General features: G+C 36.6%; 1 protein-coding gene across 4 annotated transcripts in view; it reads left to right on the forward strand.

The window, feature by feature from the left end:
* GSTCD (glutathione S-transferase C-terminal domain containing) overlaps window positions 1-23345 on the forward strand; it is a 133894-nt gene that overhangs the window by 61473 nt on the left and 49076 nt on the right. For 3 of the 4 annotated variants that reach the window (XM_048212232.2, XM_057309990.1, XM_048212231.2), the window contains one exon: window positions 19158-19220. The exons of the other annotated variant lie outside the window; for it this stretch is intronic. In XM_048212232.2, the coding sequence (XP_048068189.1) occupies window positions 19158-19220 (63 nt within the window). The remainder of the gene's footprint in view (window positions 1-19157; window positions 19221-23345) is intronic. 4 annotated transcript variants of the gene reach the window in all.

A 23345-nucleotide genomic window follows, 5' to 3' on the forward strand; every position in this document is an offset into this window, starting at 1 on the left:
CTTATGTATATGGCCAAGGGAAATGAAAACATATATCCATATGAAAACTTACACAGTGAATGTTCATGTGTGTGTGATATGTGATATATGGATTAACAGTAATATATTTATGTTACTTATATATATTGAGAACCTGAAACATGCTCAAAATATTTTTTTACTGGTAAGGGATTAAGTGTTCAGAAAGGTTTAGAGAGCATGACCTTAGAGCAGTGGTTCTCATACTTTTGTGTGCACCAGATTTAACAAAGATGTTTGTTAACACACAGATTTCTGGGCCCCAACCTCAGAGTTTCTAGTTCAGTAGGCCTAGGATGGGTCCTGAAAATGTGCATCCAGCCAATTTCCAGATGATACCATGCTGCTGGTCCAGGGGCCTGCTTTGAGAACTTAGTGTGTTGTCTTTTGTTATGGTAAAGCTTTCCTAGGAGGCTTGTTAAAGTCCTTGTTTTCAGGACCCATCCCTAGACTAAGCATCAGTAGGCCAGGGTTTGGCTGCAGATTTTGTACCAACAGCGACCACAGGTGATTGTGACTGAGCAGGCCTGAGGATCATCACTTTGTAAGAAACACTGCTCTGGGGCTCACAGGGTAGAGTGATGGGATGCCTGTGTCAGGCAGGGAGGAATAGCATTGTCCCTTGTGGGAACCGGGAAACTCTTCCTCAGCCTCACAGACTGAGAATAAGTTCAGAGTCAGGAAAACTCTCTTAAGATTTCCTCTTAAAGGACATTGAAAGAAACATGAATGAGTGAGAAGCATCAAATAATAAAAAAGAAGTATTTGGGAGCTGAACTCATACTTCAGTTTTGCTTGCAAACACATTTTCAGGACTATAGCTATTATGTAAAGTATCCTTTTTGTACCATTATTACATATTAAAATGTAAACAGTTAAGACTGACTCTTTTTCATTAGGACATCATAATTTTTACATGCATTTATTGGCTAAACCATTGGCAAAGTCAAAGGAGGAAAAATATTCATCCCTGGCCTCACTATAATTGTAAAACTTCTGAATTTCTTGACAGTGTTTCTGTTGGTTTATTTGTTTTTGTTTTTTAAGGCAGAGTTGTATTGTTACTGATTTGTCGGTTTCTTTACTCTGTATTAGTGATGAAACTATATATGCATTTTTATTTCCTTTCCCCCCTGAATTATTTATTTGTCATAAATTAGTTCCCTGTGGCTTTATGAATACTTTATAAGCATAACCTATTGGATTATACTTGTACCACCATTTATTTTATATTTTTAGATACTTAGGAGTAACAGTTCATACATTTTCATCAGATTCCATAGAATATCATAACTGGAAGTTTCCAAAGTTGATTTCAACTTCCCCATTTTAGAGATGAGTAAACTGACTTTTCCAAAGTCACAAAGTTAACAAGTGGTAGAGAAAGGGCTAAAACCCCCTTTTCACTTCTATTCTGCTAATTATTCCACGTTGTACTGTTTTCTTTAGTACCTTAAAGTTGACTAGAAAGAGAGTTAAATTTAAATCTATCACTTTGCTAGTTATTTTCTATCTGTCCAAACTGATCTTTGTTTCTTTTTCCCTTTTTTTTCCTACCTGTTTTTTGAATTCAGAGTATTTTTTTATAGTTCCATTTTTATCTCCACTATTGACTTGATGGTTATATCTTACCTTTTAAAAAATGTTAATAGTGGGACGCCTGGGTGGCTCAGTCAGTGAAGCATCTGCCTTCGGCTCAGGTCATGATCCTGCAGTCCTGGGATTGAGCCCCTGGGATTGAGCCCTATGTCAGGGCTCCCTGCTCAACGGGGAGTTTGCCTCTCCCTCTCCCACTGTCCCTACCCCCCACCCCCGCTCATGTGCTCTCTCTCTGTCTCTCACAAATAAATAAATGAAATCTTTAAAAAAATGTTAATAGTTTCCCTAAGGTTTAAAGTATACATCGTATACGTCTTTAGTTTGTCACAGTCTACCTGCAAATACTATTTTCAGAAAAGTATTTTAGAGTGAAATAAATTCAGGCACGTGACAGACACATAGTTTGAATAAAATATATCTTGTTGACTTAGCGTTTTGTACATTGTTGACATTTATAATAATAAAACAAATACATTTCTTATGTAATGACTGAATTTTTTTTTAATGCGAAGGCTACCAAGCCCGTTGTATTCCCAATATGTCAGATTTCTGAAGTGGACAAATGTGAATATTGGGATATTTAATTAGCCTTTATACACATCCTGTTAACAATATATACTTTATAAGGAAAACGTTTTTCAAGTTTTTCTTCTTAATTGCAGTGTTGCTAATAAAGCAGACTTGGGACCATAGCATAACCAGGGGCAAAGGAACAAATCTTGAATATTACTTCAAAACTAACATGGATTTTTGGACTGTGAATTTTACTGTAAGAACGTGAAATTGTAGTTTATGTCTGTGTGATTTCTCTTTTTATGCATTTACTACCAACATTAATATTGTCTTTGAAACTTAGAGCTTCTAGAAAGGAACTCAAAAAAATCATTTAATCTAAACTGTTTTTTTAAACAGAGAAGAAAATAGATTGTACCACTAGTTATTTATTGCTGTACCCCCAAAACTTACTGGCTTAAAACAACTAACATTTATTATCTCAGTTTCTGTGGTTTAGGAATCCTGGCAAAGCTCAGTTGGGTCCTCTGGCTCAGAGCCTTTCACAGGCCTGCAATTACTGTGTCAGCTAGGCTGTGGTCTCACCTCAAGCTCCGTTGGAGAGGTTTCTCTTCCAAGCCCATTTGCATGTCTGTTGGCAGGATTCATTTTTCAAGAACTGTTGGAATGAGGGTCTTGAGTCCTCACTGGCTCTTGGCTGGAAGCATTAGTTCCCATAGGCATCTTCATAGGGCGACTCACAGCATGGCAGCTGGTTTCCCTCAGAGTGAGCCAAAAAGCAAGCTAAAGAAGGAAACCAGTCTCTTTATGACTTAAACTTTGGAATAACATCCCATCACCTTCACTGTATTCTGTTCATTAGAAATGAGTCACTAGTTTCAGCCTACAGTCCATGGGAGGCGACTACACAAAGGTGTGAATACGAGGAAGGAGGGATCATTGAGACCCATCCTGGAAGCTGCCTAGCCCAGAGACCCAGAGAAGTAAAGTACCCAAAGTCATACATACATTTTTTCATGGTAAAGCAGGGTCGGCTGTCGGATATCTAATCTAGGCCCACTGTGCTTTTACATGTTTGTCATGAAAAAGGAATCGATGACATGATAACCCTTTCTCTCTGAGAGGAGAAACTGCTTTTAATTCTCTCCAACCCATGAGATTATGTATAATATTGCAATAAGGGAAAGATGAAGGGAGGGAAGGCATAGCCTACTATCATTAGTGATTTTGCTTTCCTACTCAGTAGAAATCTGTGCCACGTATAGAAGCAAATTTGTAAGGGAGAACTTTGAGATCTCCCAACTATGAACCTTCAAAACACCAGACCTGGATATCTTTTGGGGTGTGTCTATAGTAAACTCACATTTTAAAAGAAAATGATAGATATGAACATGAGTATGCTGTACAAGTTTTACATAAATTGTGTTATGGTACAAATAAAGTACCTTGATGCCAAGGGGAGGTGTTAATATGATTTTAAAATGTGAAAAAGATCAGTAGTACTGTACTCGGATCCAGTAGTGCTATTGTCATCAAATACTGGGGAATGAATGTTCTCGAGTTGTAGGGACTGGAGAACAAGGAAGGACACACCCAATTGGTGGTTTGGTAAAAGGATGTACAAGGAAATAAGCAACATGAATTATCACCATTACCCTCTTAATTTTATGTACTTACAGCACTTGTTAGTTCCAAAAGAAGTTATAAGAATCAATCTCCAGTCATTCTTATTGTTTTATCACTATAGTAAAGTGTGGCTCACTAATATATGCCTGGCAAAGAATGATTCGTTAGGTCTCTACTCAAGTTCCATTTTCACATTTAGCCTAAAAATTAGTCCAGGACAAAATTAAAAGACAGTCATTTCTCTGATACAGACTGTGACATCCGCTAAGAAAAAAAGAACAAGAAATGTTAAGGTATAGAACTATTCGGTGGTTGATGAGTAGAACATCTTCTTTAAAAAATGCTTTCGAATGGCTTCCTCTTGTCATTGAAATGTCGTAGTGCAACAGTTACTTTTTCAGAAGGCCATTCCCCGACCACCCTGTCTAAACTTGCTCCTGCCTCTCCTACTGTCATTGTCAGGTTCTCCTGGGTAATGTTTTGTAGCCCCATCGATTTTTTAAATTGTTTATTATCTTTCCTCTCTCCCCACGAGAATTTACATACCATGAAAAGAGGTACTTTTTCTTTCTCGCATACTACGAGATTTCTAAAACTTTTAAGTTCCTGAAACACAGTAGTTGTTTAATACTTATTTGTTGAATGAATAAGTAACTATCCCAAATACATAGAGCAAAAGAATGTAGACGTCAGAGCCTTGCAAACGTTAACCTTAGTGTGTCTGTACGTTGTTTTTCACAAGACTCCTAAACCACTGACATGAATGTGGCAGGATTTACTGCTGAAACCTATGGACTATCTTATCTAGTAGTTTGTGCAGCATCCAACAGATGTCCGTGCAGCTGTATTTCCTTTGGAAATTTAAAATACCCTATGAGTGCCCCTGGGAATTTGCTATAGCTTCCTGGGGAACCATAATCTAAAATGGTTTATCATATTTTTTTAATGCCATAAATTGAAAGCCCGGATGTTCAGGGAAGAGGCTCAATCTCTTTGATGAAGTCATGAGGTATAGGGAGGAATCCAGCATCAGAATCGTTAGCAGGTCAGGGTCAGAAGCATCGACCTGGAGGAATCAATCACAGTAAATACTTAAGAAGTTAGAATCAGGACATATGTAAAAATACTAGAATAGAGTCAGTACATGCAACAAAGACACTTCCGGGGTTTTTTTTGTTTTTTGTTTTTTTTCCCATTCAGTGGCTGAGGAATGCCTCACACTTCATCTCCTAGTAGGTCTTTTCTTCCCTAACTCGTTATGGATATTTCACCCCAGATTGTTCAGCACCCCCTGGTTCTGCACAGGCCCTTGCTTTGGGGTGAGGATCAAGATAGATTGAAATTGTTTACAAAACATAAGAATTAAAGCTTATATTTCTAAGCACTCTGTAACACCAAGAGCTTTTTAAGACATTGTTTGCCTATATTCAATTTTCAGGTTTTAATAAGATGTCAAATAAATATTCAGCTTTGTATTCAAAGCACTTTAAGCTATTTATAGTTTCATTTCTTTCCCTTCTAACAGTTTGATTGCTAAAGGGTCTTTAAGGGTTATATGAGTATATATCTTAATAATTATATTAATTTATCTGTATTAACTTAAAGTTAATGTATATCTTAACTTTTCTAAGGATTAACTATGACTCACAAATATGTAATATTTTAAGGATTCAACTGCATTGAGTCAAGACAAGTGAAATAATTTTAACTCTTTCCCAGAGCCAAGTTATAAATATATTTTGCTAGGAAAAAAAGAACTTCCAGAATTAGAATTTTCAGACAGATGCACACTGGTGTGGTAGAAGGAGTTTGTAGAAGATAGAAGATCCATGTCCTTGCTCAGCTCTGCTGCTCATTAGCGGCGTAACCTTGGGCATGACTGTAAACTTGCATAATTTTTCTCATTTGTAGAAATTGAGGACAGTTTTCCTACCTTCACAGGATTATTAATAATTTTTTGAAAGTTTCTACTGTGTTGTATAAATGACATATAATATGCTTTTAGAAGCATTTGAGAAGTGACATTCTTTTCCACTTACTTTGTAATTCAAGCTAGCCACATTATCTCACAGAGCCTCAGTTTCATATCTATAAAATGGACTTGCTAATACTATTCTCATAGAACTATTGGTAATAATATTTGGGACTAATGCCTTGTAAACTGTACCGGAGTAGGCTAGTGTGAGTTGATTTTAGTATCAAGACTGTCGTCTTAGGTATAAGGTATTATTATCATGTCGAGCAGGATTTCCTTGCATTGAAAATGGGCCAGATGACCCATAAGATCCCTTGTAAATCTCTTGTAAGACAATCTACATAAAATAGCACTATTTTTGGACTTAGAAACTTTTACTGCTGAAAGGAAACTTAGAAATCATCTCCTTAAATGTCCTCTACCTTATTCTAGCTTTAATGATGCTCAGTCCTGCAGCCAGTTTTATGTGCAAAGGCAAAACACTCATTCTGAAGCTCAAAAGGCTTGTTTTTATGAACAAGAAAAGCCTACAATTTTCATGGCATAAAGCTTTTTAATGTTGAGATCAACGGTGTGGTAAAAGCTGTAATTTTAATGTATATAGATCTAAATTAGAATTTGTTAAAATAGCCAAGCTTCTGATGAATATTTTTTTGTAACAGCTTAAGAGCACTGCTAACTGGTATATATTAAATTCTTATCATATGTGAGGTTTAAGAATTGTTATCTGATTCTTAACCCTCCTCTAATCAGTCACTACCCATTAATTGAAGGTGAAACATCCCTAATCTGTAACAACCTATAATAATTAGGTGCTCATCAGTATGTTTAGTATGTGCTAACACCAGACTGCTGTAATTTTAGCAAGACCTTAGTAAGGACTGCTTATATTCTCTAAGCTTATTGACGAAGCTCTCTCTCTGATCGAAATGTATTCAAGTGAGCAAATAGATTTTGAATGTTTTTTTCACTTGGGTCCTTGAGCATTCTTCTTTTTAGCCACCTGGTAGCTTGGTAAAATAGGGCAACAAAAGATGGAGGGAGGTTGAAAGGTATCAGTTTTCCTCCTTGTATCTTTTTATACTTGGGAATTCAGAGCCCTCATCCCTAATCCCAGTGTCTTTTAAGAAAGTTTCTGAATAGTATCTCCATTGTCATCCTCTGGAAAACAAAGAAAAGGTAAAAGAATATATAATACTTTGTTTGAAATGTTGCCTTGATTTCTTCTCTAAATGATAAATCAGTTGGTTGCCAAGTGATTACTGAACTACTTGGAAGAGTAACTGCTGAGTTACCGGAAAAGTAAATAAGCAGAAAGCCTGAATGGCAAAAGCAGGAGATGTTGTTGTCAGTTGGTTCCTCTCAGCAGTATAATCCACTTTTACTTAAAATTCATCAAAAATAGCCATAAGAAAAATGAATAGTAAAAGTTAGCCACTCATGTGAGAAAAAAAAAGGAATGAGAGAAGGGGTAACTGTTGAAGAACGAAAGATATAAGAGACACATTGACAATTTGAGGAACTTGTTTCAGTCTTGACTCAAGTAAATCAGTTACAAAAGGATATTTTTGAGACAGCTGAGGCATTTGCACACAAACTGAGCATTAGGTGATATTAAGAAATCGTTACTAACTTTGTTGGGTGTGATATCATGATTTTGTTAGAAAAAAGAAAGCCTGTATCTGTTAGAGATACATACTGAAATAGTTTGAGGTGAAATAATATGACTGGGGTTTTCTTTAAGTTTACTTCAGGGGAAATATTCAGGTATGGGATAGATGGAACAAGATTGGCAAAATAATGCTTTTTTTTGAAGCTGGATGATAAGTAACATAGAATTTCGTCATGCTATTCTCTCTACTTTTACATACTTTTTTAAATTCCCATATTAAATTTTTAAAAAATTAAGAGAGAAACAATGTTAGCCACTTCCTCCCAGCAAAATATTGGTCATGGTTGTTGGTGATTATCAGTCGCAAAGTTAATTATGCCACTGGATGGTTTCCGAGTTGAAGAATGTTGCCTCAGATTTTCTACAGCATCCCTTTGTGGAAAATGTCTAGTTCTTTCTCTTAACGGCCCCATATTCTTGGTAGAGAGCAGAATCGAAATCCCAACTATCAACTCTGCATGAAAATGTCCTCCCTTCTATTAAGTAAGTTTTCAAAAGCTATCTCTGTGTGTAATCTTTTCATCTTCAAATTTAATGTGGATAAAATAGAATAAAATAAAGAATAGACAAAATTATAGTTACCATGGAGAGAGAAAAGCAAGAGCAGATGGGAATGCATGGTGAAAGGGAATTAAATTGCACAAGGTATCACTGACCAGAACCAAATGTAATTATATTATCAGGGGAGAAAATTCTCATGAAGGAGCTAATTTCATATGTAGTAAAACTAGAGACACAGGATAAAAAATATTGTGGAAGATATTACCCAAGATCTCCTTTGGTCAACTCAAAAAATTAAGTCTAGCTGTTATTTTGCATTCTTTCCAAAGGAAATATTTCGTTTTCTAAAAAAAAGTATATTTCAGGTTTTATTTTAAAATTATGAAAGTGACATGATAATATACCAGAAAGCTTTTGAAAAGAGACATACTAGGGGCACCTGGGTGGCTCAGTCGTTAAGCGTCTGCCTTCGGCTCAGGGAGTAATCCCAGGGTCCTGGGATCCAGCCCCGCATTGGGCTCCCTGCTCAGTGGGAAGCCCGCTTCTCCCTCTCCCACTCCCCCTGCTTGTGTTCCCTCTCTCGCTGGCTGTCTCTCTCTCTGTCAAATAAATAAATAAAATATTTTAAAAAGAGAGAGACATACTATACAAATCCAACAACTGGTATCATTTGTGTTTCACTCTTTCCAGTCTTTTTATTTGCATGTGATGCAGTCATGCAGACAGAATACATGGCCTGATTTTTTTGCATATAAAGTTAATTAATTAGCATCTAACGTATTTAAGTCTTAAATCCTTTGCAATCTCACAGACTCTCTGAAAAGTATCTTTTGTTCATGAATACAGTAACAAAGACGTTCTCAGAAGTCCTAATTATGCTTTGGATCTTAGAGAATAATTGTCCATTGGTTTCTTAGTTCCCTTAAATATATTTGATTAGGACTAACTCTGACACCCAATTCATATAAAATATATTTGCTTAAAATGGGTATGTGCATTAGCAAGAGCAACACAGAGGCAAGAACAACAACAACAACAAAAAGGGTGGAATCAGTGAAATGGGGCTCCGTTTTGTGCACCAAGTTTGTGCTTTGACACGGTCATGTCTTCGGCTGATCCACAGTTAGAAAGTTTTCATTCCAATACTCTTACATGAGATAAACCCTCTTGAATGTATTACATGGTTCAAATGGCTTGCTTGTCCAGAGATCTCACTGAAACCAGTGGTGTGATTCACAGTTCAGTGATCCACATGGGAGATTTGCCTCTGTAAGCTCTAGGTAAGAAGGTAAATTTTCCAGGAAAGCAATTGCTCTCCTTTTTATGTTGAAGACAGCTGCCCATCTCATCTTTGGAGCATTCCTTATTTGCAGTTGTAAGAAGAACCCTGCTGAGCCACTAAAAATATTTAAGTAGTGATCGCTACCAAAGAAGGTTCAAAAGAAGAAGTAGGAATTATGGTGGGAAAAATTAAAGACAAATTATTTGTTTTTTGATTCGAAGTTGGCTTGGACACATGAGAGCTACAGCCCCCTTCCGCACCCCACTTATGGTTTTAAAGACATAGATTGTGTGTTTTCTCTTGATTATAATTTCTAAATGAAATATTCTTAACCCTCAGAAAAGAACATTTGGCCATACCTCGAGTTTCTACATCAGCCCCACTCTGAAACAACCTGTTGCATTAAAACAAGTCTCATGAGAGTTGGATTGTACATAAATATGCAAAATATAGCTTTCTTATATCTAAGGACACCATAAAAGGTTTTTTTCTTCCCCTTCTCTTTAATAGACCTTTCACCTAAAATTTGAATTTGCACCAAGATTTTTCTCAACAAAATCAAAATAAGTAAATATTATACCTGACATTTCAAAAGCATAATGACTCATTAGAATGGTGGTGTCCTTTTGCTCTGATGGTGCCACATTTTCCTGATGTTTCTACTGCCTCTTGGTAGTTCCTTCCAGATGTCTCTTTCCGGCTCCTTCCCTACAGGGTGCTGTCCTTGGCCCTCTTTGCTTCTAATCCTGCTTTCTCTCCTCTCTCTCTCTCTTTTTTCCTCCCACTTCACAGCTTTGATTCATAAATCTCTCTCTCTTTTTTCCCCCCACTTCACAGCTTCGATTCATAAATCTCTCAAATCTATATTTTCTTTCTTTCTTTCTTTCTTTCTTTCTTTCTTTCTTTCTTTCTTTCTTTCCTTCCTTCCTTCCTTCCTTCCTTCCTTCCTTCCTTCCTTCCTTCCTTCCTTCCTTCTTTCTTTCTTTCTTTCTTTCTTTCTTTCTTTTTCTTTCTTTCAATATTTTATTTATTTATTTGACAGAGAGAGAGATAGCCAGCGAGAGAGGGAACGCAAGCAGGGGGAGTGGGAGAGGAAGAAGCAGGCTCGTAGGAGAGGAAGAAGCAGGCTCGTAGCAGAGGAGCCTGATGTGGGGCTTGATCCCATAACGCCGGGATCACGCCCTGAGCCGAAGGCAGACTCCCAACCACTGTGCCACCCAGGTGCCCCTCTCAAATCTATATTTTCAACCAGATCTTTGAACTCCGGACTGAATATCCAGTTGCCATACGGAATTTCTCACTGATCTTCTACCAGAACTGCTCTTCCTTGACCCCTGACTCTGTAAATGACTCTTCCTCCTGAGCCATACCAGAATCCTAGTGGTCAGGGCACAAGCTTGGGACCCTGTGAAACCCAGGTTCAGTTTTGTCTCCACTACTTAGATGTTTGATCCTGGGTAAGTTGTGAGCCTATGAAAAATGAGACTTAATCCCAGCTACCTCATCAGATTGCTGCGAGGTTGACATGAGATAATGTACATAGAACACATAACTCTTAGCATATGGTGAATACTAGAGAAATGGTAACTGTTACCCTTGGTTTCCTCCTTCCCTTCATTTCATTTTACTCTTCTACAATTAGTCACTTAATCTTATGGTTTTGTTGGTTTTTGAATAATATCTCTCATATCCTTTCACACCCCATGTCCTCTGTCACTCCCTTGTTAAAGGCCACCATCGTGTTTCATATGGATTATTGCGACAGGCTGCTAATAGGTTTCTCTACCTGTTGTCCTTTCTCTGCTTCACATCTAGAATGCTTCTTAAAAGCACAAGTATAGATATATCTTTCTTCCACTTTAAGATTCTTCAATACCTTCAATACCTTTAGATAAAAACCTACTTCCTTCCTGGCTTCTGTGTCTAGCCCCTGACTCTTACCATTCCCCAACCCTGTCAGAGCTTTATAATAAGCTATTTTCGATTCCACTGCCTGAAACATTCTTTCTCCCCCTTCACCCTATGCTTGGGTTTGCTTCTCCTAGAAGGTCCCTTTGTTCTAGGTATTTTAGTTTATTTCTAGGTATTTAGTTTATTTATTTACCATAGTTCTAAGTACTATATATTTTAATTATATGTTTCCTTGTCAGTGCTTTACCCTCTCCAGGACCGTAAGCACCTTGATCTGAGACTGTTTGCCTTATTGGTTAGGAGCTTGATAAATATTGGAGGGGAAAAAAAGTAAGAGAGGGAGAGGAGGATGGAGGGGGAAAAGAACAGAATTCATTCTAACACATGCATTATTTGGGTGTTACTGAATTGAATTGAGTTGCAAATAAATTTTGCCTTGATTTTAAATTCAACTTCTATTTCACAGTACTCTTCCTAATACCGTACTGTATTTTTACATGCACAATTAAGGGGCGGCACTTTACAATGTGCATCTTCTATCTCAAATCTCAGCACACTACATAATCTTGTTTCTCATTCTCCCCGTGCCACCAGCCCAGCAAAAATCTGCCTCTTTTCCACAAGCCAGTAAAAGGGATGAATGGGTTTCTGGCTATTTCTTATCTGTATAAATATGTGAATAGCGTGAAGCCCACCCTGACAGAACTTTGCTGTGCTCTTTTTGAAGTTGGATTAAGGGCTCACTAAGCAGGGTGTGCCCGTTAAATTATAATGTTGTAAAGCCTGAATCCTGGAAACAAGTACTGTCGATACTTTGGGTTTTAATAGGATTAGCTTTACTATGAAAGAATTTGAGAACATATGTTATGTTCCTGTAAAACTGTGTTTGTGGGTTAATTTGGTATGAAAAGAGTTTGTTTGTACTCTGGGGATTTGAGGAATATACTGAAAATTAGCATCTCATAAGGTATTTTAGTCCTTATTAATCTATATAATAGTATTTTCTTATTCATGTTCTTGAAATAAAACATTAAAAATTGTGACATTCTGGAAAAGGCAAAACTATAGAGATAATAAAGAGATCTGTGGTTGTCAAGAGGTGGGGATGGGGGAAGGGATGAATAGGAGGAATATAGAGGATTTTAGAGGAGTGAAACTAGTCCGTATGTCCCTACAAGGGTGGATACATGTCATTATACATTTGCCAAAACCCATAGACTGCACAACACTGAGGGTGAACCCTGATGTAAACTAGGGACTTTGGATGATAATGATGTGTCAGTGTAGGTTCATTAGTTGTAACAAATGTGCCCTCTGGTGTGGGATGTTGATAGTTGAGGAGGTCATGCGTGCGGAGGGCAGAGGGTATATGGGAACTGTGTAGTTCCTGCTCAATTTTGCTGTGAACCTAAACTACTCTAAAAAACAGAGCCTATAAAAAACATACTCATTTTGCTATCTTTAGTGTGTTTTTTCCTAAATTGTCTAAATGTTTAACAACTCTGTGCTCTATAGAATATATTCTATTGTTAAATATAGCCTCACTAGCAAAGCATATTCATATCTGGAAATGTTTTATGGGAATATTTCACATTTCCAGAATTTGAATTGAATTTTTCTTTTTATTTCACAATGGTCACTTTTTTTTTTAGTTTATTTTTTCTCCTTTTTTCTAATTATTTTCTTCCTTATATATTGTGGTTGTTTTTTACTTCATTTCTTGGATCAAATCCTTAAGTCATTTATATTTCTATGCTTCTTATTTTCCAATAAATTTAGTTCAAATAAAGACTCGACTTCTTTCTGAGACCTGCTTTGGCTGTATTCATAAGTTTTGATATATAGTGTTCTCACTGTTATTCATTTCTTAATAAGATGTGGTTCAGTTTTGAGTAATATTTTCATTCTAGAGTTTTTATGGATTATTTTAAATTTCTAGGTGCTCAATGCTTGTTTGTTTTGATGGCCTTATGACAGCTTTTATTGCATTTTGATCAGAATTTCTAATTGAGTGCATGACCACTTTTGTAAAATATTCATTTAAAAGTGTGTATTTGGTCTCTGCAAGATACAAAGTTTATATGTGTGCATATACATGTATTCATAAGTAAAATATCTTAAGGTTCTTTAGAAACATCTGGAAGCATTAGGCCTGTAGCCTCCCTGGCAATCACTGGTTGCTGCTAAGCAGGAAGTCTGTCTGCACAGACATTTAGATAGGCTCCTGGGCTCCAGCTAATTGACTGGATAGGTACACAAACATATTAACAATCTATAGGTGGTTCCCCTTTGTAAGGGGCTTCAGTCCCCTTACTGATATTTTGTTGATTGAATCTCAAGTGTGTATTATAGTTTCCACTTTGATAATAGCATGTCAACGTCTTCCTTTTTTATAAATTACCTGATACATTTCGATACTTTGTTATTCTATGCATAAAAACACAACTGCTGCGTCCCGGTAGAGTCTACCTTTCATCAGTGTACACTGAACTCTTTTATCTGATTTTAGTATTGCAACTTTTTGCTAGCTTTTTACCTGGAATATTGTTATTCACCCCTTCATTCCTATTTTTTTCTTATCTATTTTAGTTGTTGTCTTTTTTTATTATTATTGATTTTGAGCATTTGTATCTTATGGTAGCCAAATATAACATTTACCATATTTGATCTTATTTAGGATGTCTATCTGTTTTCATTTATTCATCATGGTTTCTTATTTTCTTTAGTCTTCTCTTTTTCTCAATTTTACTAGTTTCATCACATTTTCTTGCCCTTTCCCCCCCACCCCACACCCTTTTTACTTTTGGCCTGTGTAAAGGCCACAAACTGGTGGTCCTTAGACACACAACAACACACTTGTATTGCTTGGCCTACACATTGCTAAAACATTTTTTAAAAAATATCTGCCAACTTTTAAAAAATTATGTATTTGTATATGGATATTTTTTGGAACTGGATGAGAGGAAGCTGGGTTGAATATACATTTAGTTTGGATTTGGGGGCTATATTTATGTGGCTTATGTTCACTTCTGTGTAAGTTGAGTTCTTGCCAGCCATGCTGGTGGAGGCTTGGCTTCCGAGAAGTTCCTACAGCCCACTGTGCTGACTCCATTCCTTTCTAGACAAGAAAGTTTCCAGCACTTCAAAAAGATCGATTGGAGTTAGGAGGAGGGTAGAGGAGGGGTGGTAAGAGAAGGGAGATACGTGTGTATGTGTGTTTGAAATTGAGCAAAAGGGGCCTAGTTTGTCAGTAGAGGTTCACAGGCAGCAGCACATCTGTCAGGGGTTTGGTACGCATACTGAGTTTGTTAGAGAATGTAACTCTACGGCACTGGTCCGTTAAGTGTCTGCCTTCGGCTCAGGTCATGACCTCAGGGTCCTGGAATCGAGTTCCACATCAGGCTCCCTGTTCAGCGGAGAGTCTCCTTCTCCCTCTCACTCTCCCTCTCTCTCACATAAATAAATAAATAAATAAATAAATAAATAAATAAATAAATAAAGTCTTTCAAAAAAGAAAAAAGAGGGACACCTGGGTGGCTCGGTTGGTTGAGTGACTGCCTTCAGTCAGGTCATGATCCCAGGACCCTTGGATCGAACCCCACATCAGGCTTCCTGCTCTGCAGGGGAGCCTGCTTCTCCCTCTCCCTCTCCCTCTGCCTGCCTCTCCCCCTGCTTGTGCTCTCTGTCTCTCTGTCAAAGAAATAAAATCTTTAAAAAAAAAGAAAGAAAAAGAATGTAACTCAAGTTCTTTCCCACTACTTGGACTTGTTTTCTTACTTTTGAAATTCCTACACTTCCTTCACTTTGGAATATATAAATAAATAATTGGGGTACTAGCACCTGAAGATAGTTTTATTAGCATACTGTACTGTAGAAAGGAATGAGATTCTAAAAAATGTTTGCTAAGAGTGCAGAGCATGAGATTACTATGTTGAAAAACAGGAACTCCTGGGGCCGCTGGGTGACTCAGTCGGTTAAGGTTAAGAGTCTGCCTTAGCCTCAGGTCGTGATCTCCGGGGGTCCTGGGATCAAGAGCCCCCACTGTGGCTCCCCACTCAGCGAGGAGTCTGCTTCTCCCTCTCTGTCTACCCCTGCACCCCATTCGTGCTCTCTCAAATAAATAAATAAAATCTTTTTAAAAGAAAAGAAAAGAGAAACGGGAACTTCCTCACCTTGCATGTCGTTCCTAGCTCAAAAACAGTGTCTTCTGTCCCAAGCTAATCCCATCCAGTAAACTCATGATGCATCCCTCTCATTTCCTGGGTGTCTTACCATCAAACCTCTTCTCTGCTGTGTCTCTGCTTTCACTTCAAAGCTTAGCTGTTTGAAAGTGGCGTCTACCCTGTGTCACTACTTCCCCATGTCTCATTTCCTGTTAACCCTCTGCTGTGTGCCTGCTGTCTGCGTCACTTTACTGAAACTAAGCTGTCTAGAGTCATCTCTCTAGGGTGACTTTCCCTCTGTCAAATTCACTGAAGGTGTTTCAGTCCTTAAGTCACTAAGCTTCCTGCACAGTGTATCACTGTTGTTCAGCCCCTCCTGGGAGGCAATCCCAGCACTTGCTCTTGCATCTGTATTAGTATTCTCTCCTGAGTCTGGCTTTACCTTCGTCTCCTCTGGTGACTTCTCTTCCTCCCCGTGCTCTTTAAACACTGATATTCCTGGGGTGCCAGTGCAGCTGTCACTTAAGCGTCTGACTCATGATTTGGCTCAGGTGGGATCTCATGGGTTATGGAATTGAGCCCCGTGTTGCGCTGCACACTCAGCAGGGAGTCTGCTTGGGATTCTCTCTCCCTCTATCCTTCCCCCCCTCCAATATGTATGTGCCGGTGCTCTCTTTCTTTCTCTCTTTTCTCAAATAAATAAATCTTTAAAAAATATGTTGATATTCCCTAGGGTCTGTCTTCCACTCCCTTCTCTTCTAAATCCAACATTCTCCTTGGGTCACTTCATCTTACTTGCATGGGTTCGGTCACCACATATGTGCTGATAAATCCCAAATTCATGTCTCTCCTAAGCTCCTGAGCTGTATTTTCAAGAGTGTTTTGGTCTCTCTAGCCAGAGGTCCCATTGTACCAAAAACGGGACATGCCCATAGCTGAACTCATCCTTCCCTGTCCCTATATGGTCGGCTCCATTCCTGTGTTCTCTCCTTCCTCTCAAAGCTCTTTCCCTCTTATCCTTTTTTTTTTTTTTTTGGAGGTAAAATAATAACTTTTCCTTTTCTTTTTTTTAATTGATTTGGCGTAATGGTTTGTTCAAAGTATATTTGATTACGTATGCTTATGGGTACATTATATATGTATGCATAAGCATATATAGAAATATATAAATATATAAAATGATTCTGGTTTTATATTTAAAGTGGGATTTCTGATAGAAAGTAGACAGTTGGGTCTTGCTTTTTTATCCAATTAAAAAATATCTGTTTTTTGATTTTGGTGTTTAGACCTTTTGCATTTAATGGAAATTGTTGGTACGCGTAAAATACCATCTTGCTGCTTGTGTTCTGTTTGTGCCATCTGTTCTTTTCTCTTTTTCTTCTTTTTAGGTTTAGTATTTATTTTATTTTTTATCTTTTTTTTTTCAATTTAAATTCAGTTAATTAGCATATAATGTATTATTGGTTTCAGAGGTCAAGGTCAGTGTTCATCAGTCTTATATAATACCCAGTGCTCATTACATCACATTCCCTCCTTAATGTCTATCGCCCAGTGTTTCCCTTTTATCTTAATGGAGAATACAGTGTTAACGTCTCCTTAATTTCCCTAGTTAGAAACATGGAAGTCCTCTTCAGTTCTTCCCTCTTCCTCATTCTAATTTAACCCTTCTGCTTTCTAAATATTTCTCAAATTCTTCATCTTTTTGCTATCCCTTCTACCACTTTTCTGTCTAGCTATCACTTTTTCAGGTTTAATCACCCTCAGAAGTCCAAGATTTCCCTCCTTTTCTCTCATCCCTTATAGCCCCACCTGCAACACACACACACACACACACACACACACACACACACAGACGCCCAGAGGAGAGTACTTCTCAGATGTGGTTCACAGCACTCATTGTGTTGCCATGTTTTAGGACTCTTCACAGTGTTTTATAATGGTCTGTTTACCTGCCTGTCCTATATGCTGCCTTCCCTACACTTTGAGATCCCTAAGGATAGTGACTGTATCATATTGATCTTTGTGACCTCCAAGACAAAGCACAGCTCCTGGTCCATGGTAGAAATAGAATGAATGCTCATGGAATACAGTTACATTACTTTTAATGTATTTAGAAGTAAGATATAAACTACTGAAATCGGTTTTACAGAAAGTTGTACAATCCTTTTTTTTTTTTTTGAACTTATATAAAAATTTACAAATACCACTTAGGCAGTTTTGCGAGATGTCACTGTGATTTCTTGGGGACTTTTCTAGGTTTTAAGGATCATCAATCTGAAATTTTTCCAGGTATGGACATGAAGAAAAAGTGAGAAATATCAGTTTTATTTTTATAAAGTAAAGTAATGATTTTTATAAATTCACAGGGCACAAAATGCTAAAATATTTTACATTGTTCTACATAGAGGCAAAGCGTAGAAGGGAATATTAAAAAATGAGGTCAGTTGCTACTGATGCATAATAGTTGCCCAATAAACATGATCCATTCCATATTCATGGTCGTTATGTTCTATAAAATCATTGGAACACTGAAGTAAGAAATACTGAGCCATTGCTTCTAAGGAAATAGTCTGGTCACATTTTCATCAACCAATCCATATATAACTTTATGTGGGTTTCTGTTTAAAGACACCTTATTTAATGTACATCGTTGGTTCATTAACATTGAATTCACAGCCAAGAGCACTATACCGTGTAGCTGAACAAAGCTTGGGTGACACATTTTCTCTGTGAGGCACATTACAATCTTCTTGCACTTAGGAGCGCTATGCTTGGGGGCCATTTTAAACAGCAAAATCACCAACAAAAAGGCACCAACATAAAAAAAAATATGGCACTAACTAGATTATGAAAAGGACACTTATTTACAGTATGAGACCTGAAACAAGAAGTCAGAGTGTTGCCTTGTTCAACCTCAGCTGAGAACATGTGTCTGAGGCCACTCAGATTTTTTGCTGCTCTGTGCATGTCCATAAATGACTACAAAAACACCTCAAGTATTGATTTTAAGGTTACAAATAAATTTTAGTGAGTAAGCAAATTCACAAATACAGAATCTGTGAATAACGAGGATCAATTATATTTCATTTTTTCATTCTACTCTAGGTCTTAGGATATCAAGATGAATGAGTGCAAACCTTGTTAAGAGAATTCTGTTAGGATTTGGGGGTTAAGGGATAAAAAGGGTTTTTTTCGTCTTAGAAATTTATTTAATGAAATAAAATGACCTAAAATGACAATTTCAAACTGATCTAATTTTATAAAATTGAATTAAAGACATAAATAGTTACCTATTATGGGTAAAAGGACTTTTGTATGAAGTTCATCCATATATTACTTAATTTAACTTTGTGCTGTAGTGAGCCTGCAATATTCTCTGATTTTTTTAACAAAGAGAAAAATGGGTAATTATGTCAAGAACAAAAATTTAAATAAAGTTAGAAGCAAGCTTCTGATGTCTGATTTAGAAAGGCTATTTATACCAAGACCATATAAAACCACCTGTGTTTTCTTGCAATAGTTTATGTTTACTTTTCTATCTTCCTCTTTTTAAAATTTTTTCTTTCAAGAGCCATTGCATAGACGCTTATGAGGCCAAATTTATGGAGTCTGATAGACATGGTTTCTGGTCCCTCTTTTTTATACTTATTCACTATGTGACTTTGGGCAAGTTAATAATCTTTTCTGAGCATACTATTTCCTCAGTTGTAAAATGGGGATAAGGAAGGATATCCCCAATTGTAAAACGAGAATCATGAGGGATATAATTTATCTTCAGTGTAAAATGAAGGTAATGTTATGAGGATGAAATAAAAACTATATAGACTATAAAAACTGTAGACTAACTGGGGCCTGGCATATAATGATTTTGTTTGCTTTGTTTCTTTATTTCCCCAGAGAGGATGAGTGTTCTCTTCAAGCAGTCGGGTATTAGAGAAGATGATTCTTTTGCCTTCATAGGTAAATGTAGCTGTGTAAAGATTTCTTAAGCCACAACTGTCTTCTGTCCAAACTCTTTAAATATTCCTCCATTATGTGGCATGTAATGCTGTCAAGAAATCTGAGGCAGCCTGTCTTTCCTCATAAGGAGATAACCATTTACCTTCATGCTTTAACACTTAAAGGTGTTTCATCTGATCATATTCTGTCTATTTAAGTTCAGTATTTTCTCAGAGAAGGCAGTGTCTTTTCATTAATTTTGCATGGTAGGTGAGTTTTTTCCCAGATATAATTCGTGTCTATTTTCTGTCGAGGGAAGTTTCTTTCCCTCAAGAAAATATTTCATCGAATAAAATTTTCATTCCATCTCTTCTGGTTTCCTCTAGAGGAGCACTGGTTATCCATAAACTGACTTTTTATTATTTCTTCACCACATCCTTCATATCTCTTATCTCTTTAACTCCTTTTTTCTCTGCTTTTCTTGTTTTCCTTTGAGTTTTTTTAAGTCATAATCCAGTTTTTCTGCAGTAGAAATTCTGCTTCTTAATATTTATAATACGGTACTTGCTGTGATTTTTGAAGCAATAACAACACCTCCATGAAGGTCATTTATCTGGAACCATGTAGAACACATCTGTGAACCAAGAGGTAAGCCAAAAAGTCCCTGGTCTCTTGAGGTAGTTGGTCACTACCCTCTAATGTGAAGCAGAAGGAGCCTATGTTTATTGAAGGCCAGGGGCTTCGCTGGGACTATGCTATGGTGCTGTTTATTTCTCACAATAGTCCTATCAGATGGGATTGCTATGTACATTTTACAGATGAGAAAGCAGATACTCAGAAGGATTTGGTAACTTGACAAGGTCAGACTGCTAATAAATGCCTGAGCCAGACTTGAAATACCAAAACCTTTGTTCCTTCCATAATACCATTTTATCTCATGGTAGTACACATTTCCCCTAGAAAAGCTCCCATTTGGTCTTTCAGTCATAATCTATTTTTTCTTTTTGTTGGCACTATGCTCGAATTTCATTGGCTGGGCTCCAGGTCTACAGGGAGGAAATTGAAAATAGAGAATGTTAGAATAAACATTGTAGCAGTGAGAAGTTTCTTGGCAATAGCTAGAGAGTGAGAAAGAACTACGAAAAGCAGACTAAATTTACTAATTCTAGTAAAAATTAGAATATACATCTCTATAACCTCTGAGGACATTACTATAATGCTGTATTGTATATAATTGATACTCTTAGACTTGTCTTAGATTCATTAAGAAAAGACTAAATTGTATTCAAGTTTTTAAAAATAGGCTAACAAATATGCAGCATCTTAAGAAATTTCAAAATCAGGAATGTTTTCAGTTGTTTATAATTGCAAAAAAAGAAGGAAACATTCCAAATGACTATCAACAGGAAAATAGATAAATTATACTATGGCTCTACAATGGAATACTTAGAATAGTGAACGTAAAGTACAGATTCATATATCTACATGATCTACATGAATGAATGTTATAGCGAAAAATGCAATTTGCAAAAAAAAGTATATAATATAATTTCACTTATCTGAAGTTTAGAAATATTCAAAACTAAATAATATATTAGGGGTATATATTTATGTGGCAAAACTAAAAAGAAAACCAATTTAATGGTAACCACAAATTCAGGATAGTGGTTGTCTCAGGGCAGTGAAAGGTAAGGGAGATAGAGTTGGGTAGGGACATATACATAGGACTTCAAAAATGTAAGTAATGTCCTATCTTTTCTTTTTTAAAAAAGATTTTATTTTTTATTTGACAGGGAGAAAGAAAGCACAAGCAGGGGGAGTGGCAGGCAGAGGGAAAGGGAAAGGGAGAAGCAGGCCCCCCACTGAGCAGGGAGCCTGATACAGGGCTCCATCTAGGACCCTGAGATCATGACCCCAGCTGAAGGCAGACACTTAACCAACTGAGCCACCCAGGCGCCCCAGTAATGTCCTATTTCTTAAGCTGGGTATTGGATATCACAGTATTCATTTTATTATCAGTGTTATTATTTATAATTTGTGTATGTGTAATATACATTTGTATGTACAAAAAGTTTAATAACAACAAATTTTGGTTCCTAAGGTTATATTTTAGTTACCTAGAAATTTTTAGTTATGAGAAATACTTCCAAAGATATCAGATAGATGATTCATTATTGTTACTGTTACAAAAGAAACTCAAAAATAGACAGATGTCACATCAGGGAGTCATTTAAAAAACAATATTTGTTTATTTCCCTAAAGAAACTTTTTTGTATTGGAATGTTGGGTACTAGTGTACATAAGGCAGTTTTTATAAGGGAATTTTTGAAATAAAAGTCAAATCCCCTAAATTATGATGTCTTCTGTCTTCTAAAATTTATCGTTGCTTTGGCTTAATTCAGAGCACAATTCCAGTAACAAAATATTCTAGAGAGAATGTCACCTAATTCAGAGAATTTACGTGTCATGATATTTAATGTTAAGGCCTGAGGGTCTTTTAGAAATCTGTGGGGCCATTTTGGTTCTCTAGTAGTCATGACTGAATGTCTACATGTTGTGTACTATTCTATTATAAAACAGTTTATTTCACTTCTTAATAGTATAGCTAAATAATTATTTTATTTAGATTATATAAGCTATATTATCTTTGAATTTCATTTCAACACAGTTAAGGGGAATATTAGAAACTATCGGCTATGGAAGAGGTGTCAGAACTATTAGGGCTGAGAAAAAATAATCTATGCCCACTTGGAGTATATGGACAGACTTGTCTGAAGGGTTAAGATCAAGCCAGAAGTATCCAAGATAAAATTAAATTATATGAAAATTTAGGAAGCTTTTTGTCTTTCCCCATGGTGTTTGTATTTTCATTGTATTACAATTCATAATTAATAGTCTAATGCAGATTGACATCCTTGATTAAGAAGAAAAACCTATTAATTTTCACCTCTTGCTTATGAATAAAAGGATTCAGCTTCCTTCTGGTTAAAACCTTAGAAGGCCCATGCATATTTTGAAAAAATATTTTTCGTTGAGACATATTTTGAAAAAATATTTTTCATTGAGAAATATTTTTTACACAAGGTGATTTTTAATTTCATCTGTAATTTTGGGAGGGAATAAATATTGAATTCTGCTTTGTTTTTTATTTCTTTTTAACAGGTGGTTTGGGAACAGAGCACACTATGATGCCTTGTATCAAGAGGGTCCCTCTTTATATGCAAAATGCTTTACTTTTCCTGGAAACTAATCTCCTTAAAAGCTAATACCAAATCAAACAATGTACCCTTTTCAGTGCTGAATAAAAATAGGTCAGGAAGGGATTAAAAGACTGGCAGTGCTCTAAAGTGAAGCAATGAAAGTTTTACTCTTTAAGCTCCCCCTTGTTATGAGAGAATTCATAAATTACTAGTTAATTCAAACCCCCTTCCTTCTGCCTCCTCTTCCTTGTCCCTCGGTATGTAAGCCCTTATTGTTCATATATGTATGAAACATTGTTTTCTCAGAAAATTTCCCATTGCATCTGTTAGAAAGTTTTTTAATATCAATCAGCATTGAGTCCAATTTGCTTCATCTGTGTATTTAATCAACGAAGAAACTTAAGATTGATTTTGCTTACTGTTCATTTTCTCAGTTTCTGCTGTGTGTGGTTCCTTCCTCACCGCTCCTCTTGCCCGAAGTGTCTGATGGTCAGCACTGTGCCCTGACTCTGCTTAGGGCTCTTAACAGCCTCAGGTTACTGAAGTGCTTGAGTTAATAATCCTGTTTGAAAACCTATTAGGTACAGAGTCCATGTAGAGTAGGGTAAGCTATAAGAACTGGAAGTCTCACTGAAATCCCTTAAAATAGGCTGGTGATAACTACGGCACAAATGGAAATTCCATCTTTCATGAAGATAGCTGTGACTCTGGGGTGGTCCTTAAACATTCTGAACTTCTTTGATTCACATGGAATACAGAAGTTAAAACACATGCCTTTTTATATAGTTTTATATTAGTAGTTTTCACTATAGGAGTTAATAGATACAAAGTTCTTAGCATGGTGCTGCCATGTAGGTTAATATGCTTAGTACTATTGTTTTATTTGGCCAGTTAACCATGTTCATTATCTCTACATTATCTGTTTTTCTCCAAGTCTCCATTTCCT

This window comes from Ursus arctos, unplaced genomic scaffold (assembly GCF_023065955.2).
Source record: "Ursus arctos isolate Adak ecotype North America unplaced genomic scaffold, UrsArc2.0 scaffold_11, whole genome shotgun sequence".
Classification (NCBI taxonomy): Eukaryota; Metazoa; Chordata; class Mammalia; order Carnivora; family Ursidae; genus Ursus; species Ursus arctos.